Source organism: Bombina bombina, chromosome 6 (assembly GCF_027579735.1).
Source record: "Bombina bombina isolate aBomBom1 chromosome 6, aBomBom1.pri, whole genome shotgun sequence".
NCBI lineage: Eukaryota > Metazoa > Chordata > Amphibia > Anura > Bombinatoridae > Bombina > Bombina bombina.
The window spans coordinates 890,717,034-890,741,665 of record NC_069504.1 but is presented as its reverse complement, the minus strand read 5'-3'; the positions used below and the strand labels follow the sequence as shown (position 1 = coordinate 890,741,665).

The window sequence follows — 24,632 nt, the reverse complement described above, 5'->3', positions numbered from 1 at the left end:
GATGGTTGATGTACGCAACAGTCGTCATGTTGTCTGATTGAAACCGTATGAACTTGGCCCTCGCTAGCTGAGGCCAAGCCTTGAGAGCATTGAATATCGCTCTCAGTTCCAGAATATTTATCGGTAGAAGAGATTCTTCCCGAGACCAAAGACCCTGAGCTTTCAGGGATCCCCAGACCGCGCCCCAGCCCATCAGACTGGCGTCGGTCGTGACAATGACCCACTCTGGTCTGCGGGAGGTCACCCCTTGCGACAGGTTGTCCAGGGACAGCCACCAACGGAGTGAGTCTCTGGTCCTCTGATTTACTTGTATCTTCGGAGACAAGTCTGTATAGTCCCCATTCCACTGACTGAGCATACACAATTGAAATGGTCTTAGATGAATGCGCGCAAAAGGAACTATGTCCATTGCCGCTACCATCAAACCTATCACTTCCATGCACTGTGCTATGGAAGGAAGAGGAACGGAAGGAAGTATCCGACAAGAGTTTAGAAGTTTTGTTTTTCTGGTCTCTGTCAGAAAAATCCTCATTTCTAAGGAGTCTATTATTGTTCCCAAGAAGGGAACTCTTGTCGACGGAGATAGAGAACTCTTTTCCACGTTCACTTACCATCCGTGAGATCTGAGAAAGGCCAGAACTATGTCCGTGTGAGCCTTTGCTTGAGGAAGGGACGACGCTTGAATCAGAATGTCGTCCAAGTAAGGTACTACAGCAATGCCCCTTGGTCTTAGCACCGCCAGAAGGGACCCTAGTACCTTTGTGAAAATCCTTGGAACAGTGGCTAATCCGAAAGGAAGCGCCACGAACTGGTAATGCTTGTCCAGGAATGCGAACCTTAGGAACCGATGATGTTCCTTGTGGACAGGAATATGTAGATACGCATCCTTTAAATCCACCGTGGTCAAGAATTGACCTTCCTGGATGGAAGGATTGTTCGAATGGTTTCCATTTTGGACGATGGAACCTTGAGAAACTTGTTTAGGATCTTGAGATCTAAGATTGGTCTGAACGTTCCCTCTTTTTTGGGAACTACGAACAGATTGGAGTAGAACCCCATCCCTCGTTCTTTTAATGGAACAGGATGAATCACTTCCAGAAGATAACCTTGGAAGACTATTTCTAGCGCCCAAGGATCCAGAACATCTCTTGCCCAAGCCTGAGTGAAGAGAGAGAGTCTGCCCCCCACCAAATCCGGTCCCGGATCGGGGGCCCGCATCTCATGCTGTCTTGGGAGCAGTGGCAGTTTTCTTGGCCTGCTTTCCTTTGTTCCAGCCTTGCCTTGGTCTCCAGGCTGGATTGGCTTGAGAAGTATTACCCTCCTGCTTAGAGGACGTAGCACTTGGGGCTGGTCCGTTTCTGCGAAAGGGACGAAAATTAGGTTTATTTTTGGCCTTGAAAGACCTATTCTGAGGAAGGGCGTGGCCCTTGCCCCCAGTGATATCAGAGATAAACTCTTTCAAGTCAGGGCCAAACAGTGTTTTCCCCTTGAAAGGAATGTCAAACAATTTGTTCTTGGAAGACGCATCCGCTGACCAAGATTTTAACCAAAGCGCTCTGCGCGCCACAATAGCAAACCCAGAATTTTTCGCCGCTAATCTAGCCAATTGCAAGGTGGCGTCTAGGGTGAAAGAATTAGCCAAATTAAGAGCACGAATTCTGTCCATAATCTCCTCATAAGAAGAAGAATTACTAATAATCGCCTTTTCTAGCTCATCGCACCAGAAACACGCGGCTGTAGTGACAGGGACAATGCATGCAATTGGTTGTAGAAGGTAACCTTGCTGAACAAACATCTTTTTTAGCAAACCTTCTAATTTTTTATCCATAGGATCTTGGAAAGCACAACTATCTTCTATGGGTATAGTGGTGCGCTTGTTTAGAGTAGAAACCGCCCCCTCGACCTTGGGGACTGTCTGCCATAAGTCCTTTCTAGGGTCGACGATAGGAAACAATTTTTTAAATATGGGGGGAGGTACGAAAGGTACACCGGGCCTGTCCCATTCTTTATTAACAATGTACGCCACCCGCTTGAGTATAGGAAAAGCTTCGGGGGGCCCCGGGGCCTCTAGGAACTTGTCCATTTTACATAGTGTTTCTGGAATGACCAGATAATCACAATCATCCAAATTGGATAACACCTCCTTAAGCAGAGCGCGGAGATGTTCCAACTTAAATTTAAAAGTAATCACATCAGGTTCAGCTTGTTGAGAAATTTTTCCTGAATCTGAAATTTCTCCCTCAGACAAAACCTCCCTGGCCCCCTCAGACTGGTGTAGGGGCCCTTCAGAAACAATATCATCAGTGGCCTCATGCTCTTCAGTATTTTCTAAAACAGAGCAGTCGCGCTTTCGCTGACAAGTGGGCATATTGGCTAAAATGTTTTTGATAGAATTATCCATTACAGCCGTTAATTGTTGCATAGTAAGGAGTATTGGCACGCTAGATGTACTAGGGGCCTCCTGTATGGGCAAAACTGGTGTAGACGAAGGAGGGGATGATGCAGTACCATGCTTACTCCCCTCACTTGAGGAATCATCTTGGGCATCATTTTTACTAAATTTATTATGACATAAATCACATCTATTTAAATGAAAAGGAACCTTGGCTTCCCCACAGTCAGAACACAATCTATCTGGTAGTTCAGACATGTTAAACAGGCATAAACTTGATAACAAAGCACAAAAAACGTTTTAAAATAAAACCGTTACTGTCACTTTAAATTTTAAACTGAACACACTTTATTACTGCAATTGCGAAAAAGTATGAAGGAATTGTTCAAAATTCACCAAAATTTCACCACAGTGTCTTAAAGCCTTAAAATTATTGCACACCAAATTTGGAAGCTTTAACCCTTAAAATAACGGAACCGGAGCCGTTTTTATATTTAACCCCTTTACAGTCCCTGGAATCTGCTTTGCTGAGACCCAACCAAGCCCAAAGGGGAATACGATACCAAATAATGCCTTCAGAAAGACTTTTCTATGTATCAGAGCTCCACACACATGCAGCTGCATGTCATGCTGTTCTCAAAAACAAGTGCGCCATACCGGCGCGAAAATGAGGCTCTGACTATGATTAGGGAAAGCCCCAATAGAATAAAGTGTCTAAAACAGTGCCTGCCGATATTATTTTACAAAAAAGACCCAGATTAAATGATTCCTCAAGGCTAAATATGTGTAAATATGATCGATTTAGCCCAGAAAATGTCTACAGTCTTAATAAGCCCTTGTGAAGCCCTTATTTACTGTGTGAATAAAAATGGCTTACCGGATCCCATAGGGAAAATGACAGCTTCCAGCATTACATCGTCTTGTTAGAATGTGTCATACCTCAAGCAGCAAAAGACTGCACACTGTTCCCCCAACTGAAGTTAATTCCTCTCAACAGTCCTGTGTGGAACAGCCATGGATTTTAGTAACGGTTGCTAAAATCATTTTCCTCATACAAACAGAAATCTTCATCTCTTTTCTGTTTCAGAGTAAATAGTACATACCAGCACTATTTTAAAATAACAAACTCTTGATTGAATAATAAAAACTACAGTTAAACACTAAAAAACTCTAAGCCATCTCCGTGGAGATGTTGCCTGTACAACGGCAAAGAGAATGACTGGGGTAGGCGGAGCCTAGGAGGGATCATGTGACCAGCTTTGCTGGGCTCTTTGCCATTTCCTGTTGGGGAAGAGAATATCCCACAAGTAAGGATGACGCCGTGGACCGGACACACCTATGTTGGAGAAAATACCCCATACAATAAATCACTCTGGCGGAGACACAAAAACAGAATTTATGTTTACCTGATAAATTTCTTTCTCCAACGGTGTGTCCGGTCCACGGCGTCATCCTTACTTGCGGGATATTCTCTTCCCCAACAGGAAATGGCAAAGAGCCCAGCAAAGCTGGTCACATGATCCCTCCTAGGCTCCGCCTACCCCAGTCATTCGACCGACGTTAAGGAGGAATATTTGCATAGGAGAAACCATATGGTACCGTGGTGACTGTAGTTAAAGAAAATAAAATATCAGACCTGATTAAAAAAACCAGGGCGGGCCGTGGACCGGACACACCGTTGGAGAAAGAAATTTATCAGGTAAACATAAATTCTGTTTTCTCCAACATAGGTGTGTCCGGTCCACGGCGTCATCCTTACTTGTGGGAACCAATACCAAAGCTTTAGGACACGGATGAAGGGAGGGAGCAAATCAGGTCACCTAAATGGAAGGCACCACGGCTTGCAAAACCTTTCTCCCAAAAATAGCCTCAGAAGAAGCAAAAGTATCAAACTTGTAAAATTTGGTAAAAGTGTGCAGTGAAGACCAAGTCGCTGCCCTACATATCTGATCAACAGAAGCCTCGTTCTTGAAGGCCCATGTGGAAGCCACAGCCCTAGTGGAATGAGCTGTGATTCTTTCGGGAGGCTGCCGTCCGGCAGTCTCGTAAGCCAATCTGATGATGCTTTTAATCCAAAAAGAGAGAGAGGTAGAAGTTGCTTTTTGACCTCTCCTTTTACCTGAATAAACAACAAACAAGGAAGATGTTTGTCTAAAATCCTTTGTAGCATCTAAATAGAATTTTAGAGCGCGAACAACATCCAAATTGTGCAACAAACGTTCCTTCTTTGAAACTGGTTTTGGACACAGAGAAGGTACGATAATCTCCTGGTTAATGTTTTTGTTAGAAACAACTTTTGGAAGAAAACCAGGTTTAGTACGTAAAACCACCTTATCTGCATGGAACACCAGATAAGGAGGAGAACACTGCAGAGCAGATAATTCTGAGACTCTTCTAGCAGAAGAAATCGCAACTAAAAACAAAACTTTCCAAGATAATAACTTAATATCAACGGAATGTAAGGGTTCAAACGGAACCCCCTGAAGAACTGAAAGAACTAAATTGAGACTCCAAGGAGGAGTCAAAGGTTTGTAAACAGGCTTGATTCTAACCAGAGCCTGAACAAAGGCTTGAACATCTGGCACAGCTGCCAGCTTTTTGTGAAGTAATACCGACAAGGCAGAAATCTGTCCCTTCAGGGAACTTGCCGATAATCCTTTTTCCAATCCTTCTTGAAGGAAGGATAGAATCCTAGGAATCTTAACCTTGTCCCAAGGGAATCCTTTAGATTCACACCAACAGATATATTTTTTCCAAATTTTGTGGTAAATCTTTCTAGTCACAGGCTTTCTGGCCTGAACAAGAGTATCGATCACAGAATCTGAGAACCCTCGCTTCGATAAAATCAAGCGTTCAATCTCCACGCAGTCAGCTGGAGTGAAACCAGATTCGGATGTTCGAACGGACCCTGAACAAGAAGGTCTCGTCTCAAAGGTAGCTTCCAAGGTGGAGCCGATGACATATTCACCAGATCTGCATACCAAGTCCTGCGTGGCCACGCAGGAGCTATCAAAATCACCGACGCCCTCTCCTGCTTGATCCTGGCTATCAGCCTGGGGATGAGAGGAAATGGCGGGAACACATAAGCTAGTTTGAAGGTCCAAGGTGCTACTAGTGCATCCACTAGAGCCGCCTTGGGATCCCTGGATCTGGCCCCGTAGCAAGGAACTTTGAAGTTCTGACGAGAGGCCATCAGATCCATGTCTGGAATGCCCCACAGGTGAGTGACTTGGGCAAAGATTTCCGGATGGAGTTCCCACTCCCCCGGATGCAATGTCTGACGACTCAGAAAATCCGCTTCCCAATTTTCCACTCCTGGGATGTGGATAGCAGACAGGTGGCAGGAGTGAGACTCCGCCCAAAGAATAATTTTGGTTACTTCTTCCATCGCTAGGGAACTCCTTGTTCCCCCCTGATGGTTGATGTACGCAACAGTCGTCATGTTGTCTGATTGAAACCGAATGAACCTGGTCCTCGCAAGCTGGGGCCAGGCCTGGAGCGCATTGAATATCGCTCTCAGTTCCAGAATATTTATCGGTAGAAGAGATTCTTCCCGAGACCAAAGACCCTGAGCTTTCAGGGATCCCCAGACCGCGCCCCAGCCTATCAGACTGGCGTCGGTCGTGACAATGACCCACTCTGGTCTGTGGAACATCATCCCTTGAGACAGATTGTCCAGGGACAGCCACCAACGGAGTGAGTCTCTGGTCCTCTGATTTACTTGTATCTTCGGAGACAAGTCTGTATAGTCCCCATTCCACTGACTGAGCATGCACAGTTGTAATGGTCTTAGATGAATGCGCGCAAAAGGAACTATGTCCATCGCCGCCACCATCAACCCGATCACTTCCATGCACTGAGCTATGGAAGGAAGAGGAACGGAATGAAGTATCCGACAAGAGTCCAGAAGCTTTGTTTTTCTGGCCTCTGTTAGAAAGATCCTCATTTCTAAGGAGTCTATAATTGTTCCCAAGAAGGGAACCCTTGTTGACGGGGATAGAGAACTCTTTTCCACGTTCACTTTCCAGCCGTGAGATCTGAGAAAGGCCAGGACAATGTCCGTGTGAGCCTTTGCTTGAGGAAGGGACGACGCTTGAATCAGAATGTCGTCCAGGTAAGGTACTACTGCAATGCCCCTTGGTCTTAGCACCGCTAGAAGGGACCCTAGTACCTTTGTGAAAATCCTTGGAGCAGTGGCTAATCCGAAAGGAAGCGCCACGAACTGGTAATGTTTGTCCAGGAATGCAAACCTTAGGAACCGATGATGTTCCTTGTGGATAGGAATATGTAGATACGCATCCTTTAAATCCACCGTGGTCATGAATTGACCTTCCTGGATGGAAGGAAGGATAGTTCGAATGGTTTCCATCTTGAACGATGGGACCTTGAGAAATTTGTTTAAGATCTTGAGATCTAGGATTGGTCTGAACGTTCCCTCTTTTTTGGGAACTATGAACAGATTGGAGTAGAACCCCATCCCTTGTTCTCTTAATGGAACAGGATGAATCACTCCCATTTTTAACAGGTCTTCTACACAATGTAAGAACGCCTGTCTTTTTATGTGGTCTGAAGACAACTGCGACCTGTGGAACCTCCCCCTTGGGGGAAGTCCCTTGAATTCCAGAAGATAACCCTGGGAGACTATTTCTAGCGCCCAAGGATCCAGAACATCTCTTGCCCAAGCCTGAGCGAAGAGAGAGAGTCTGCCCCCCACCAGATCCGGTCCCGGATCGGGGGCCAATATTTCATGCTGTCTTGGTAGCAGTGGCAGGTTTCTTGGCCTGCTTTCCCTTGTTCCAGCCTTGCATTGGTCTCCAAGCTGGCTTGGCCTGAGAAGAATTACCCTCTTGCTTAGAGGACGTAGCACCTTGGGCTGGTCCGTTTTTACGAAAGGGACGAAAATTAGGTCTATTTTTTGCCTTGAAAGGCCGATCCTGAGGAAGGGCGTGGCCCTTACCCCCAGTGATATCAGAGATAATCTCTTTCAAGTCAGGACCAAACAACGTTTTCCCCTTGAAAGGAATGTTTAGTAGCTTGTTCTTGGAAGACGCATCAGCCGACCAAGATTTCAACCAAAGCGCTCTGCGCGCCACAATAGCAAACCCAGAGTTCTTAGCCGCTAACTTAGCCAATTGCAAAGAGGCGTCTAGAGTGAAAGAATTAGCCAATTTGAGAGCATTGATTCTGTCCATAATCTCCTCATAAGGAGGAGAGTCACTATCGAGCACCTTAAGCAGTTCATCAAACCAGAAATATGCGGCAGTAGTGACAGGGACAATGCATGAAATGGGTTGTAGAAGGTAACCCTGCTGAACAAACATCTTTTTAAGCAAACCTTCTAATTTTTTATCCATAGGATCTTTGAAAGCACAACTATCCTCTATGGGAATAGTGGTGCGTTTGTTTAAAGTAGAAACCGCTCCCTCGACCTTGGGGACTGACTGCCATAAGTCCTTTCTAGGGTCGACCATAGGAAACAATTTTTTAAATATGGGGGGAGGGACGAAAGGAATACCGGGCCTTTCCCATTCTTTATTAACAATGTCCGCCACCCGCTTGGGTATAGGAAAAGCTTCTGGGAGCCCCGGCACCTCTAAGAACTTGTCCATTTTACATAGTTTCTCTGGGATGACTAAATTTTCACAATCATCCAGAGTGGATAATACCTCCTTAAGCAAAATGCGGAGATGTTCCAATTTAAATTTAAATGTAATCACATCAGATTCAGCCTGCTGAGAAATGTTCCCTAAATCAGTAATTTCTCCCTCAGACAAAACCTCCCTGGCCCCCTCAGATTGGGTTAGGGGCCCTTCAGAGATATTAATATCAGCGTCGTCATGCTCTTCAGTAACTAAAACAGAGCAGCCACGCTTACGCTGACAAGGGTTCATTTTGGCTAAAATGTTTTTGACAGAATTATCCATTACAGCCGTTAATTGTTGCATAGTAAGGAGTATTGGCGCGCTAGATGTACTAGGGGCCTCCTGAGTGGGCAAGACTCGTGTAGACGAAGGAGGGAATGATGCAGTACCATGCTTACTCCCCTCACTTGAGGAATCATCTTGGGCATCATTGTCATTATCACATAAATCACATTTATTTAAATGAATAGGAATTCTGGCTTCCCCACATTCAGAACACAGTCTATCTGGTAGCTCAGACATGTTAAAGAGGCATAAACTTGATCAGAAAGTACAAAAAACGTTTTAAAATAAAACCGTTACTGTCACTTTAAATTTTAAACTGAACACACTTTATTACTGCAATTGCGAAAAAACATGAAGGAATTGTTCAAAATTCACCAAATTTTCACCACAGCGTCTTAAAGCTTTGAAAATATTGCACACCAATTTTGGAAGCTTTAACCCTTAAAATAACGGAACCGGAGCCGTTTTAAGCTTTAACCCCTTTACAGTCCCTGGTATCTGCTTTGCTGAGACCCAACCAAACCCAAAGGGGAATACGATACCAAATGACGCCTTCAGAAGTCTTTTATAAGTATCAGAGCTCCTCTCACATGCGACTGCATGCCATGCCTCTCAAAAACAAGTGCGCAACACCGGCGCGAAAATGAGACTCTGCCTATGCTTTGGGAAAGCCCCTAAAGAATAAGGTGTCTAAAACAGTGCCTGCCGATATTATTATATCAAAATACCCAGATAAAATGATTCCTCAAGGCTAAATATGTGTTAATAATCAATCGATTTAGCCCAGAAAAAGTCTACAGTTTAAATAAGCCCTTGTGAAGCCCTTATTTACAATCGTAATAAACATGGCTTACCGGATCCCATAGGGAAAATGACAGCTTCCAGCATTACATCGTCTTGTTAGAATGTGTCATACCTCAAGCAGTAAGAGACTGCACTCTGTTCCCCCAACTGAAGTTAATTGCTCTCAACAGTCCTGTGTGGAACAGCCATGGATTTTAGTTACGGTTGCTAAAATCATTTTCCTCATACAAACAGAATTCTTCATCTCTTTTCTGTTTCTGAGTAAATAGTACGTACCAGCACTATTTGAAAATAACAAACTCTTGATTGAATAATGAAAAACTACAGTTAAACACTAAAAAACTCTAAGCCATCTCCGTGGAGATGTTGCCTGTACAACGGCAAAGAGAATGACTGGGGTAGGCGGAGCCTAGGAGGGATCATGTGACCAGCTTTGCTGGGCTCTTTGCCATTTCCTGTTGGGGAAGAGAATATCCCGCAAGTAAGGATGACGCCGTGGACCGGACACACCTATGTTGGAGAAAGGAAGAATTATTAGAAGAACAGAAATTTTGGACTGTCTTGCTTTACAGAGACTTATTTACAGGACTGTAGTGATTTGGTCATTTGGTTGTATTTTATTTTTTATATCTGATTTTTTTTTTTTTTTTTTATGATGGTGATTTGTTATTAGTGAAATAACAAAACTTTTTAAAGTTTTTATTTGTATATTTTTAATAAAACTAAAATAAGTTTGGAGATAAATGTGCCAATACTTGCATGGTATTTATAGGTAAATTGCATGGTATTTCCAGGTTTGCTTTTGGATGACACCATAATAACAACATAGAAGATATGGGTGCAGAAACAGTGGAAAGTCTCAGCTAGCAATCTTCAAAGCAAGGCACATACTACCCTGTTTATCAAGTAAAGTCTATCTGCACAGGTCCCAACTATGTTCAAGTACAGAAAGGCAATGTATGAATCAAAAGAGGAATTTGATTGGATACTCTACCTTGCCTACCTCTGCAAGGGTACATTATTTCATGGCCGTCCTATCATGTCTGAGTAGTGAGACTCTTTCACTGTAGGATCACGGTCTAAATCCTCATAATAAAAATCCCTGGATGATCTTGTGTGACAAGGACCAGCTACAAAGAGGCCTGACTAGCCAGAGAAAGACCATGATGGCAGAACACCACAGCTCACACTATATCACTCAAAATTGCTAGAAACGTAATATATCCAACTATTCATGATTATGATTGTTATCAGTGTACTTTCCACTGATTGCAATCTCAAAATGCTTCTGCCATCAATGCCCCATTTTCATGTAAATTACCTCTTAAAATTGTGGATTTTGTTATTTTCAAAGCTGGAAATGCACACTTCATACTTATAAAGGTTAACCCTGCAACATATCATTCCTTAATTGGCTTCAGCATATAATATCTGCAAAACAATGGACTTTGCACTAGCATAATGACAGTGGCTAGTCTTGTTATCTGCAGACTAAAGTCCAGATTGGCTCGTCCAAATAAAGCAAGTGGTGGGTGGAGCTGGGCTATTGAAAAATGATTGCAGCAAACAAGATATATTTTTTTAAATGTTTATAGGTGTTTAGGCCATTTTTCACCAAAACGATAATGAAAAAAGTGCTGCTAATACACAATGAACATGGTTTAATCCATATCGAAAAATGATCATAGCTGTTAACATGTCGATAATTATCAGATGATCCTCATGTTACATCATAACAAAATATAACAGAAAAAGAGACTTGAAAGCATATATATAAATGAAAAATAAGAGGGGCCATTTGCTAATTGTAAGTGGAGTATAGTTTTTTTTTTTTTTTTTAAATTAGTCAAACAAACAAACAAAAAATAGGCATAATAAAATGCTACCTATAGTAAACATATTTAAATATGTCTAATAATTACCAGTTGTAGAGGAGATTGCCTGTGGTTTTGGTCTCAGGATTGGTTTCTGTGCTTTTCTGAGTCTGTTGATTGGTCGGTTAGTATCTGGATCTGTTCCGTTGTTTCTGACTGGCCAGTTTGTTTCCCTTAGTGTCCCAGGGTTGCTAACAGGCCTGTTGTTTTCTTTCTGTATTTCAGAAAAGCTGTGCAGTCGGTCTGTTATGGACCTTCCCTCAGGGCTGCTGACTGGCCGGTCCGGTTGGTTACCATGGTGATGGGTGCTTCTCAGGGCTGTCTGAGGGAGTTTGGTGATGAATTTCTTTTCCACATATTTGGCACGTATCCAAATTTCCTTTTCACTTCTGCAGATTGAAGGTCACACAGAGTCCAAAGTGTTAGAATGCAATATCATCAGAAAAACATAATTTATGCTTACCTGATAAATTTATTTCTCTTGTAGTGTATCCAGTCCACGGATCATCCATTACTTATGGAATATATTCTCCTTCCCAATAGGAAGTTGCAAGAGTCCACCCACAGCAAAGCTGCTATATAGCTCCTCCCCTAACTGCCATATTCAGTCATTCGACCGAAAACATGCAGAGAAAGGAAAAACCATAGGGTGCAGTGGTGACTGTAGTTCAAATGAAAAAAATTACCTGCCTTAAAGTGACAGGGCGGGCCGTGGACTGGATACACTACAAGAGAAATAAATTTATCAGGTAAGCATAAATTATGTTTTCTCTTGTTAAGTGTATCCAGTCCACGGATCATCCATTACTTATGGAATACCAATACCAAAGCTAAAGTACACGGATGATGGGAGGGACAAGGAAGGTACTCAAACGGAAGTTACCACTGCCTGTAAAAAAAAACCTTTCTCCCAAAAATAGCCTCCGAAGAAGCAAGGTATCAAATTTGTTAAATTTGAAAAAGTATGAAGCGCAGACCAAGACTCCGTCTTGTAAATCTGTTCAACAGAAGCCACATTTAAAAAAGGCCCAAGTGAAAACCACAGCTCTAGTAGAATGAGCTGCAATCCCTTCAGGAGGCTGCAGTCCAGCAGTCTCATAAGCTAAATGAATTATGCTTTTTAACCAAAAAGACAGAGAGGCTGCTGAAGTCTTTTGACCTCTCCTCTGTCCAGAATAGACAACAAACAAGGTGAACGTTTGATGAAAACTGTAGTAGCTTGTAAGTAAAACATTAAAGCACAAACCACGTCCAATATTGTGTAATAGACGTTCCTTCTTTGAGGAAGGATTAGGATACAAGCATGGAACAACTATCTCTTGAGTGATGTTCTTGTTAGATACCACCTTAGGAAAAAACCCAGGTTGGTACGCAGGACTATCTTATCCGTATGAAGGACCAGATAAGGAGAAACACATTGTAACACAGATAACTTGGAGACTCTACGAGTCGAGGAAATAGCTACCCAAAAGGAACTTTCCAAGATAAAGATTGATATCTATGGAACAAAAAAGGTTCAAACGGAACTTCTTGAAGAGCCTTAAGAACCAGGTTTAAGCTCCATGGTGGAGCAAAAGTTTTAAACACAGGCTTGGATCTAACCAAAGCCTGACCAAATGCCTGAACGTCTAGAATACCTGCCAGACGCTGGTGCAAAAAAATAGACAGAGTAAAAATCTGTCCCTTTCAAGGAATTAGCTGACAACCCTTTTCTCAAAAACATCTTGGAGAAAAGATAATATCCTGGGAATCCAGGCTTTACTCCATGAGTAACCCTTGGATTCATAACAATCAGATATTTACACCATATCTATGTTCAATTTTCCTAGAGACAGGCTTTCATGTCTGTATTAAGGTATCAATGACTGACTCGGAGAAGCCATGCTTTGATAACATCAAGCGTTCAGTCTCCAGGCAGTCCATCTCAGATTGATTCTATTTAGATGGTTGAAAGGACCCTGAGGTAGAGGGACCTGTCTCAGAAGCAGAGACCGTGATGGAAAGGATGACATGTCCACCAGATCTGCATACCAGGTCCTGCGTGGCTACGCAGGCGCTGTCAAAAACACCAAAGCCCTCTCCTGCTTGGTCTTGACCTCCGAAGGAAATCCCACTCCCCCGGAAGAAAAGTCTGACGACTTAGAAAATCCACCTCCCAGTTCTCAACACCTGGGATATGGATAGCTGATAGACAAGAGTGAGTCTCTGTCCAGTGAATTATTGTAAGACTTCTAACATCACTAGGGAACTTCTGTTCCCCCTTGATGGCTGATGTAAGCCACAGTCGTGTATATTGTCCGAGTATGATGTACCTCAGAGTTGCTAACTGAGGCCAAGTCTGAAGAGCATGGAATATCACTCCCAGAATATTTATTAGAAGGAGGGTCTCCTCCTAAGTCCACTATCCCTGAGCCTTCAGGGAGTTCCAGACTGCATCCCAACCTAAAAGGCTGGCATCCATTGTAACAATTGTCCCATCTGACCTGCGGAAGGTCATACCCTTGGACAGATGGACCCGACATAGTCACCAGAGAAGAGAATCTCTGGTCTCTTGGTCCAGGTTCAACAGGGGGACAAATCTGTGTAATCCCCATTCCTCTGACTGAGCATGCATAGTTGCAGCGGTCTGAAATGTAGACGTGCAAACGGTACTATGTCCCTTGCCGCTACCTATTAAACCGATTTCATTCATGTACTGAGCCACCGAAGGGTGCGGATGGGATGAAAAACACGGCAGAAATTTAGAAACTTTGACAACCTGGACTCCGTCAGGTAAATTTTCATTTCTACAGAATCTATCAGAGTCCCTAGGAGGGAAACCCTTGAGATTGGGGATAGAGAACTCTTTCCTTGTTCACTTTCCACCCATGTGATCTCAGAAATGCCAGTACTACGTCCGTATGAGACTTGGAAATTTGGATGTTTGACGCCTGTATCAGGATGTCGTCTAACTAAGGGGCCACTTCTATGCCCCGCGGCCTAAGGACTGCCAAAGCGACCCCAGAACCTCCATAAAGATTCTTGGGGCTGTAGATATCCCAAAGGAAAGAGCTACAAACTGGTAATGCCTGTCTAGAAAGGCAAACCTGAAAAACGAAGGTGATCTTTATGCATCACAATGTGAGGATAAGCATCCTTCAAATCCATTGTAGTCCTCTATTGACTCTCCTGGATCATAGTTAAGATGGTACGAATAGTTTCCATCTTAAATGACGGAATTCTGAGGAATTTGTTTAAGATCTTTAGATCCAAAATAGGTCTGAAGGTTCCCTCACCTTGGGAACCACAAACAGATTTGAGTAAAAACTCTGTCCCTGTTCCTCTCTTGGAACTGGATGGATCTCGTACACAATGTAAGAATGCCTCCTTCTTTATCTGGTTTGCAGATAATTGTGAAAGGCGAAATCTCCCCTTTTTTTGGGGGGGGAATCTTTGAAATCCAGAAGATATCTCTGGGATATAAATTCCAATGCCTAGGGATCCTGGGCATCTCTTGCCCACGCCCGGGCGAAGAATGAAAGTCTGCCCCCTATAGGATCCGTTACCGGATAGGGGTCCGTTCCTTCATGCTGCCTTAGAGGCAGCAGCAGGCTCCTTGGCCTGCTTATCTTTGAGCAAAAATTCCCTCTTGTTTTGCCTTAGAGGAAGTGGATGCCACACCTGCCCTGAAGTTTTAAAAGGCACGAAAATTAGACCTTTTTTGGCCCTTGATTCCTATCCTGAGGAAGGGCATGACCTTTTCCTACAGTGATATAAGCAATAATCTCCTTCACACCAGGCCCGAATAGGGTCTGCCCCTTGAAGGGAAGTTAAGTAGCTTATTTATTAAAGTCACGACAGCTGACCATGATATAAGCCATAGCGCTCTGCGCGCCAGTATAGTAAAAAACAGAATTCTTAGCCGTTAGTCTAGTCAAATGAACAAAGGCATCAGAAAACAAAGGAATTGGCTAGCATAAGCTTGTCAAATATATTCATCCAATGGAGTCGCTAACTGTAAAGCCTCATCAAGAGACTCAACCCAGAACGCCGCAGCAGCAGTGACAGAAGCAATGTATGCAAGGGGCTGCAGGATAAAACCCTGTTGAATAAACATTTTTTATCCATTAGATCTTAAAAAACAACAATCCTCTTCCGAAGGTAGTGGTACGCTTAGCTTAGAAACTCTTCTCTCCACCTTAGGAACTGTCTGCCAGAAGTCCCGTGTGGTGGTAACTATTAGAAAACATTCTTCTAAAAAATAGGAGGGGAAGAGAACGGCACACCTGGTCTATCCCATTCCTTATTAAAAAAAATTTTTTAGTAAACCTCTTTAGGTATTGGAAAAACATCAGTACACACCGGCACTGCATATTATTTATCCAGTCTACACAATTTCTCTGGCCCTGCGATTGTACACATTCATTCAGAGCAGCCAAAGCCTCCCTGAGCAACAAGTGGAGGTTCTCAAGCATAAATTTTAAATGTAGAAATATCAGAATCAGGTTAAATCATCTTCCCTGAGTCAAAAAAATCACCCACAGACTAAGCATATTGTGAGGTAGTATCATACATGGTTCTTAAAGCGTCTGTATGCTCTGTATCTACCCCCAGAGTTATCTGTTTTCCTTTAATTTCAGGTAGTCTGACTAATACTGCTGCCAGAGTATTATTCACCACCTTTGCCATGTCTTGTAAAATAAACGCTATGGACGCCCTTGATGTACTTGGCGCAATTTGAGCGTGAGTCCCTGAAGCGGGAGTCGAAGGGTCTGACACGTGGGGAGAGTTAATCGGCATAACTTTCCCCTCGACAGAATCCCCTGGTAAAATAAACGCTATGGGTGCCCTTGATGTACTTGGCGCCATTTGAGCGTGAGTCCCTAAAGCGGGAGTCAAAAGGTCTGACACGTGGGGAGAGTTAGTCGGCATAACTACCCCCACGACAGAATCCTCTGGTGATAATGTTTTTAAAGACAAAAAATGATCTTTATTGTTTAACATGAAATCAGTACATCTGGTACACATTCTAAGATGGGGTTCCACCATGGCTTTAAAATATAATGAACACAGAGCTTCCTCTATGTCAGACATGTTAGAACAGACTAATAATGAGACTAATAAGCTTGGAAAACACTTTAAATCAAGTTAACAAGCAAATATATAAAACGTTACTGTGCCTTTAAGAGAAACAAATTTTGTCAAAATTTGAAAAAACAGTGAAAAAAGGCAGTAAAACAAACAACATTTTTACAATACATGTAATAAGGTAACAGAGCATTGCACCCACTTGCAAATGGATGATTAACCCCTTAATGCAAAAAAACAGATAAAAAAAACGACATAGACGTTTTTAAAAACAGACACAACAAAACTGCCACAGCAGAGCTGTGGATTACCTTCCCTATAAACGATTTTGGAAGTCTTTTTAGCCCTTTAGAAATGTCCTGTAGTATTCATGGGACTGCTGAGGGAATCTGGATAATTCATTTTGTAATTTTAACTGCGCAAAAAAGCTCTAAATTAGGCCCCTCCCACTCATATTACAACAGTGGGAAGCTTCAGTTAACTGTTTCTATGCAAAATTTAAGCCAGCCATGTGGAAAAAACTTAGGCCCCAATAAGTTTTATCACCAAACATATGTTAAAAACGATTAAACATGCCAGCAAACATTTTAAAACACATTTTTACAAGAGTATGTATCTCTATTAATAAGCCTGATACCAGTCGCTTTTACTGCATTTAAGGCTATACCAACATTACAGTGTTATCACCAATGTACGTTAAAAAACGATTAAACATGCCAGCAAACGTTTTAAAACACATTTTTATAAGAGTATGTATCTCTATTAATAAGCCTGATACCAGTCGCTATCGCTGCATTTAAGGCTTTACTTACATTACTTCGGTATCAGCAGTATTTTCTTAGTCAATTCCATTCCTAGAAAAATATTTTACTGCACATACCTTATCTGCAGGAAAACCTGCACGCCATTCCCCCTCTGAAGTACCTCACTCCTCAGAATGTGTGAGAACAGCAAATGGATCTCAGTTACGTCTGCTAAGATCATAGAAAAACGCAGGCAGATTCTTCTTCCAAATACTGCCTGAGAAAAACAGCACACTCCAGTGCCATTTAAAAATAACAAACTTTTGATTGAAGAATAAACTAAGTATAAATCACCACAGACTCTCACGACCTCCTATCTATGTTGAGGCTTGCAAGAGAATGACTGAATATGGCAGTTAGGGGAGGAGCTATATAGCAGCTTTGCTGTGGGTGGACTCTTGCAACTTCCTGTTGGGAAGGAGAATATATTCCATAAGTAATGGATGATCCGTGGACTGGATACACTTAACAAGAGAAATATAATTTCACAATATTATTATATTGTGCGTTAATGATTCTACATTATTATGGATTTAACTTTTTAATATGGTTATTATAGAGCCATTACAGTATGTAGGTGAATAAAGATGAATAAATAAAAAGATGAATACATCACCGTGCACTACAAGATGTGGGCTTCTTTATGCTCATTTCTTCTATTCGAGCCTCATATATCCCATTAATTGTGTTATTTCCAAGTTCACACATTAGCTGGAGACAGAAAATAAATTACATTTATTTTATATATATATATATATATTGCACAACCAATTCTATTTCCTTTAAAAGTATTAATTCTTCAAATAAACCATGTCACCTTCCTGCAAGTAACCATTGTGCACACAACTTCTCACAACCTTAATAACAAGCTCCCCAGCTAACTATAGCTCTCTTGGGGCCTAATGATCAAAACCTCGTTACCGGCGAAAATTTGCCAACATTTTCTCGCCAGTCTCGCATTTTTCACGTTTAGCCAAATTTTTTTTTCAAATTGGGGGTACCTTCGCCACACATTAGATACACGAAAATGTATGATAAAGTATAGGCCTTGTTTACCTTTTTAACATATGTAATTGACTTATGTAAAAAGGTTCACATTTTAAATACATATGTGTGTGTTTACAAATGTAATATTATTTATTTGATGCATGTGTTTCTAGCAAATAGAATAGTGGCAAGACTTGTATGATTTGTAAAGTTCAAGATTGTACACTTTTCATATTTGGAACATTCCAAGATACCAGTGAAGCATACTCATTTTAATACACGTAACGTCCATGATCCGCATATGGAACGTCAATATGTTCATGTATTGCGATGAACCCTGTTTTTTTGCGGAAATGTGAACTTTTAATTTTGTTTTGTATATTGTAAAATAATGTTTTGGGCAAGTTTTATTTGCATAAAAGACAAAAATACAAATTAAGTATAACAATGATGATGTATTTTGTATACCAAAAACTGAATAAATACTAGGAACTAGATTAATACGTAAATAATTTCTACCTGCGCAAGTCGAAAATATATTTTTTTATTTAAATGAAACCATAATTCATTGCATGTATACTTATTGTAATATATGATGATAACTTCCTTAAATATATATATTTCAATTTTAGTTCAATAATAATTTTAAATCATAACAGCCTTAGGAACAACTATTTAACTGATATTTTTATGTTGAAAAACAAATAGTGTTTGCTGTAATTGCATAATAAATTGCATAGTGTTTGCTGTAATTGCATAATAAATTGCATAGTGTTTGCTGTAATTGCATAATAAATTGCATAGTGTTTGCTGTAATTGCATAATAAATTGCATAGTGTTTGCTGTAATTGCACATTTCAAATTTTTTATATAATAAAAAAAACATAATTCACTGCGTGGTATCTTATATTTATACCATGGAGCATATTTAATCACGCTAAAATGTAACTTATCCCGGTACACAACTGAATGATTCTAGTAAACACCATTTTGTACAAAGAGGTTACATTTTAGTGTGATTAAAAACGATCCATGGACTTAATGTAAGATATCACTCAGTGAATGAATAACATCACTGAAATGAAACAAGGACAATTGCGCCACATGGCCCTTTAGAAGCGCATCTCCAGGTCACATCTCCAGGTTTTTTTATGCGCATGCTGAGACTTATCAGCCGCCCAGCTGACTGGTTGACGTGTAAGTCAGGAACCAGTCAGAAAAGACATGAGTTCCTCTTGTAGTTATTATGAATAATATTTTAACCAACTATAGTTTGAATTTAAAATTATGATAAAACTGAGCATTTAACAAACACTAGGATTAACCATCACTAAAGATAAAGTGGAGTTTAAGTCATCAGTTATTAAAAGAAAGGACGCTAAACTCACCCTGAGTGTGCTGCTGCAGCTTGCTAACCTCAGCGGCTCTGGCCAACCACGGCAGAGCGCTCTCTTTCAATGACTTTTGCGCCTCTAAACCAATAGCCGTGCGTGTCAGCTGACAGTGTTCTGTATACTAGCACGGGTGTTGGTTTAAAGGTGCAAACGTCATCTCATTGGCAGAAGAGCGCTGTGCCGTGGGCGGCAGGAGCTGCTGAGTTTGTTAAGCTGCAGTGACACAGTCAGGGTGAGTTTAGCACCTTTTTTTATATAACTGATGACTTCAACTCCCCTTTATTTTTAGTGAAGGTAAATCCTAGCGTTTGGGAAGTGAAAATTCAGCAAACGCAAACAATTTATTTGACGACATAGTTGATTCTAGGGGAGCTCTCAAAATATGTTGAACATATTGAGCAACGCGTATTGAATATTTCGCAATTCTAAGCAAACCCTCTCATCACCAAAGTCTCCTGAAACTCCTCGTTTCAATAGTTCCTTTAATTATGAGCTCAAACCCTTTAAAAAAATGTGCACTCAATCTTAATCAAGATGCAAAATACTTTAGAACATAGCACAACCCTTGATGTCACTGCATCGCTTTCATTATGCCCCATTCCCATTCTGTTAGTCCATTGGCACAGCTTCTATGGTTATTACCTTGATAAGCTCTGGCTCCCAAGAATCAAGAGTCAGCGACCGAACTTTAGAGAAGTGCACGCCAAGGCTCCTGCATGTAGGAGGAACATTTGTAATGAAAAAAGTTAGAATATATCAGATAAGTAATGAAGTGTTGTTTATCAATGCTGCATTCAAATGTTGAATTGGTTAGAAAGGCAAATAACAGCTACTCCTGTTTGGGCCATTTCAACTCTTGACTCTTTGAAATGATGGCTAATAAAATATTCCCCATAACAAATTAAATTTCCTACAGACTTTGTACTATGGCTCAGTAAACTACTTTGTAACCCCCATCTGTAATTCAGACTTAACATTTTTTCTATTTAAAGGGATAGGAAAACCCCACATTTTATTTGATTATTTGGATAGAACATACAATTTAAAGCAACTTTTCCAATTTACTTCTATTATCAAATGTGCTTTATTCTCTTGCTATCCTTTGCTGAAGGAGCAACATTGCGCTACTAGCAGCTAGCTAAACACATCTAGTTAGCCAATCACAAGAGACAAATGTGTGCAGGCACCAATCAGCAGTTAGCTCCCACTAGTGTAGGATATGTGCGTATTCTTTTTTAACAAGGGTTACCAAAATAACGAAGCACTTCTGAAAATAGAAGTGAATTTAAAAGTGTCTTAAAATTACACGCTCTATCTGAATCATGCAAGTTTAATTTGGACTTTCCTATCCCTTTAATTTGGCATTTTAAGCCCTGCAGTGTCTCTAGTGCAATGTTGTATTTGAATATTTACTATCTGAATACATTAATTATAGTTATTTAATTATATAAAGTTATGTAACAGAAAAATTAAACACAACTATAGAAGACACGCATTTTACTGGAGTTTCAATGGTATTTTCACAGGAGCTGTCATATAACAACAACATCCAATATGAAAGTGAAACATGGTGGCTAATTGATTCAATATTGATGATGTGTTTGACTACTAGCGTATTAAGATTCAGATAGGGCATGCCATTGTAAACAACTTTCCATTTTTACTTTTATCATTGAAATAAGGGGGCAGTCTGCAGAGGATTAGATACAAGGTAATCACAGAGGTAAAAAGTGTATTAATATAACTGTTGGTTATGCAAAACCGGGGAATGGGTAATAAAGGGATTATCTATCGTTTTAAACAATATAAATTCTGGAGTAGACTGTTTCTTTAACCATTATTATCAATTCATGAAGTTTGCAATTAACTTCATGACATTTTCAGTAAATTAAAAAGTATAGTTATCAATTTTCAGCACCCATGCAATTAACTGCAATCATTAACCCCTTCGCTACCGGGAATTTCAGAGAAAAACTTGCCCAAAGAATTTTTAGCATTTTAGCTTTCACTCTGTTCAAACAGAAATAGAACCTTGATTTTTTTCTATTTACCTATGAAAACTATATTTATTTTCAAAGTAGATAAAGTATTGATCTAGGCCCATTTTAGTATATTTGATGCCACTATTTAGCCGCCAATACGATAATATAAAAAAATTGTTAACTTTTTGCAAACTTTATCACTGAAATTATTTACACCCTACTGCAGTCATAAGACAAACGGTTGTAAAAGCTTCTCTGGGATCCCCAGCAGATATACATGGATATTACTTTAGTTTTTGGTTATTAGAAGACCGCTAATTGCAGCTGCGAACCACACTTCTGAAGTTCCCGGGAGTAAAGGAATTAAAAAGTTAGCTTGTATGGTTTATATTTGAGCTAGTGTAGGGATTACCCTCCCACCTGACACCTCCCACCTCCTGATACCTACCTGATCCTTCCCAAAAAGCTCTCTTCCCTTCTCCCCCCACTAGTCACTACTATCTTAGGTACTGACAGACAGTCTACAAATATGCAGTTTAGGGCTTTTATTTATTTATTTTTATTCCCCTCCACACCCTCCCACCTCACCAATCCCCCAAACCCTACCCCCCTCCCACTCCCCGCCATATTCTTTACTGGCAGCCATTTTGCCAGTAACAAACTTCAAATTTTTTTTTGTTATTTTATATTATCAAATTTATTTATTTTTCTGTAGTGTAGGGACCCCCCAGACCACCCCCTCCAAGATCACCTTTTTATGTAGCATAGGGGTCCCCCTCCAGCAGATATGGGTCTGTCCTTCTCCCTTCATAACTTTTCTGTAGTTTAGGGAACCCCACCCCCTCCTCCACTGGGCTGCCCACCCGCATTTCTTCCACAGCTCCTACTCAGTACCATGGAAGATCATAACAGAAAGGGACACAGACAGTATCTGAGCACGATCAGAGCTCCCTTACCATTGAGGGCAGATGCCTTTTGCCCCCCCAGCTGCAGTCTCAGCTGTCTTAGATGACAGTGGGGACTGCAGCAGGCGACTCTGTTAGATGTAGGTATTATTTCAACACAGTACACTGGGCAAAGTACTGTATGACATAGTACCTACATCCAGTTGGTGCAAGGGGTTAATGAGCATACTGGTGATTGTATTTTATTTGTGTTTCTATGGTTTAAAATTTGATTTCAGCTTCATATTTAACTTTCTTTTTTATTAAACATGAAAAACGAAATTTATGCTTACCTGATAAATGTATTTATTTCTTGACACAGTGAGTCCACGGATCATCTCTGATTACTATTGGGAATATCACTCCTGGCCAGCAGGAGGAGGCAAAGAGCACCACAGCAAAGCTGTTAAATATCACCTCCCTTCCCTCCAACCCCAGTCATTCGATCGAAGGAAAAAAAGAGAGAAAGGAAGTAACAAGATGCAGAGGTGCCTGAGGTTTAAAACACAAAAAAAACCTGTCTAAATAACAGGGCGGGTTGTGGACTCACCGTGTCAAGAAAGAAAGAAATTTATCAGGTAAGCATAAATTTCATTTTCTTTCTAATGACACGATGAGTCCACGGATCATCTCTAATACTATTGGGAATCAATACCCAAGCTAGAGGACACAGATGATAAGGGAGGGAAAATACAGGGTACCTAAACTGAAGGCACCACTGCTTGAAGAACCTTTCTCCCAAAAGAAGCTTCAGCCGAGGCAAAAGTATCAAATTTATAGAATTTTGAAAAAGTGTGTAGAGAGGACCAATTTGCAGCCTTGCAAATCTGTTCCACAGAAGCTTCATTTTTGAATACCCAGGAAGAAGAAACAGCCCTCGTAGAATGAGCCGTGACTCTCTCAGGAGGCTACTGTCCAGCAGTTTAATAAGCCAAACAAATTATACTCTTCAGCCACAAAGAAAGAGACGCAGCTGTAGCTTTTTGACCCTTGCGTTTCCCAGAGAAAACAACAACCAACGCAGAAGACTGGCGAAAATCATTAGTCGCCGGTAAATAGTACTTCAACGCACGCACCACATCAAGGTTGTGCAGCAGACGCTCTTTATGAGAACACATAGGACACAAAGAAGGAACAACAATTTCTTGATTAATGTTCCTATCCAAAACCATTTTAGGGAGGAACCCTAACTTAGTACGCAGAACTACCTTATTTGAATGAAAAATAAGGTAAGGGGAATCACACTGCAATGCTGAGAGCTCTGAGACTCTACGAGCAGAAGAAATTGCAACAAGAAACAAAACTTTCCAAGATAACATCTTAATATCTAAGGAATGCATAGGCTCAAACGCAGCCTGCTGAAGAACTTTAATAACAAGGTTAAGACTCCAGGGAGGAGTAACCGGTTTGAACACAGGCCTGATTCTGACCAAGGCCTGACAGAAAAATTGCAGACGTTTATGCAACAAAATAGAAAAGGCAGATATTTGACTCTTCAAAGTACTTGCAGATAAGCCCTTCTCCAGACCTTCTTGTAGAAAGGACAAAATTCTAGGAATCCGAACTCTACTCCAAGAGTAGTTTCTGGATTCACACCAATACAGATATTTACGCCATATCTTATGGTAAATTATCCTAGTTACAGGTCTCAATAACCGACTCCGAAAACCCGTGCTTAGATAGAATTAAGCGTTCAATCTCCAAGCAGTCAGCTTCAGAGAAACTAGATTGGGATGAAGGAAGGGCCCTTGAAGTAGAAGATCCTTCCTCAGTGGAAGTCTCCAAGGTGGAAGAGAAGACAACTCCACTAGGTCTGCATACCAAATCCTGCGAGGCCGACGCCTTCTCCTGTTTGATTCAAGCAATAACCCGTGGAAGGAGAGCGAACAGAGGAAATAGGTATGCTAGACTGAAATTCCAAGGAACCCGCCAGAGCATCTATCAGTACAGCCTGAGGATCCCTTGACCTCGACCCGTAACCTCAGGAGCTTGGCATTCTGTCAAGATGCCATGAGATCCAGCTCCGGCTGTCCCCATTTGAGGATCAAGTTGGAAAACACCTCCGAATGGAGTTCCCACTCCCCCGGGTGAAAGTTCTGTCTGCTTAGAAAATTTGCTTCCCAATTGTCCACTCCTGGAATGTGGATCGCAGATAGACAGCAGTTGTGGGTCTCCGCCCACTGAATAATCTTGACTACCTCTGTCATGGCCAAGGAACTCCCTGATGGTTGATGTAAGCCACTGAGGTTATGTTGTCCGACTGGAACCTGATAAACCGGACTGAAGCTAACTGAGGACAGGCCAGAAGAGCATTGAAGATTGCCCTCAGCTCTAGAATGTTTATGGGGAGAACAGACTTGGATGCCGGCCCATTTTTGGTGAACAACCTGGGTTGTCCTCGCTGATTGGTGGATAAATTCATCCACCAATAAAAAGTGCTGTCCAGAGTACTGAACCA

At 41.3% G+C, this 24,632-nt stretch overlaps 1 protein-coding gene across 2 annotated transcripts in view; it reads right to left on the bottom strand.

Annotated features, from left to right (window-relative positions):
- ACAP1 (ArfGAP with coiled-coil, ankyrin repeat and PH domains 1) overlaps window positions 1-24,632 on the bottom strand; it is a 229,932-nt gene that overhangs the window by 32,929 nt on the left and 172,371 nt on the right. For both annotated transcript variants that reach the window (XM_053718448.1, XM_053718449.1), the window contains 3 exons: window positions 19,891-19,960; window positions 17,484-17,578; window positions 11,046-11,386 (listed from right to left, as the gene is read on the bottom strand). In XM_053718448.1, coding sequence (XP_053574423.1) covers window positions 11,046-11,386; window positions 17,484-17,578; window positions 19,891-19,960 — 506 coding nt within the window. The remainder of the gene's footprint in view (window positions 1-11,045; window positions 11,387-17,483; window positions 17,579-19,890; window positions 19,961-24,632) is intronic.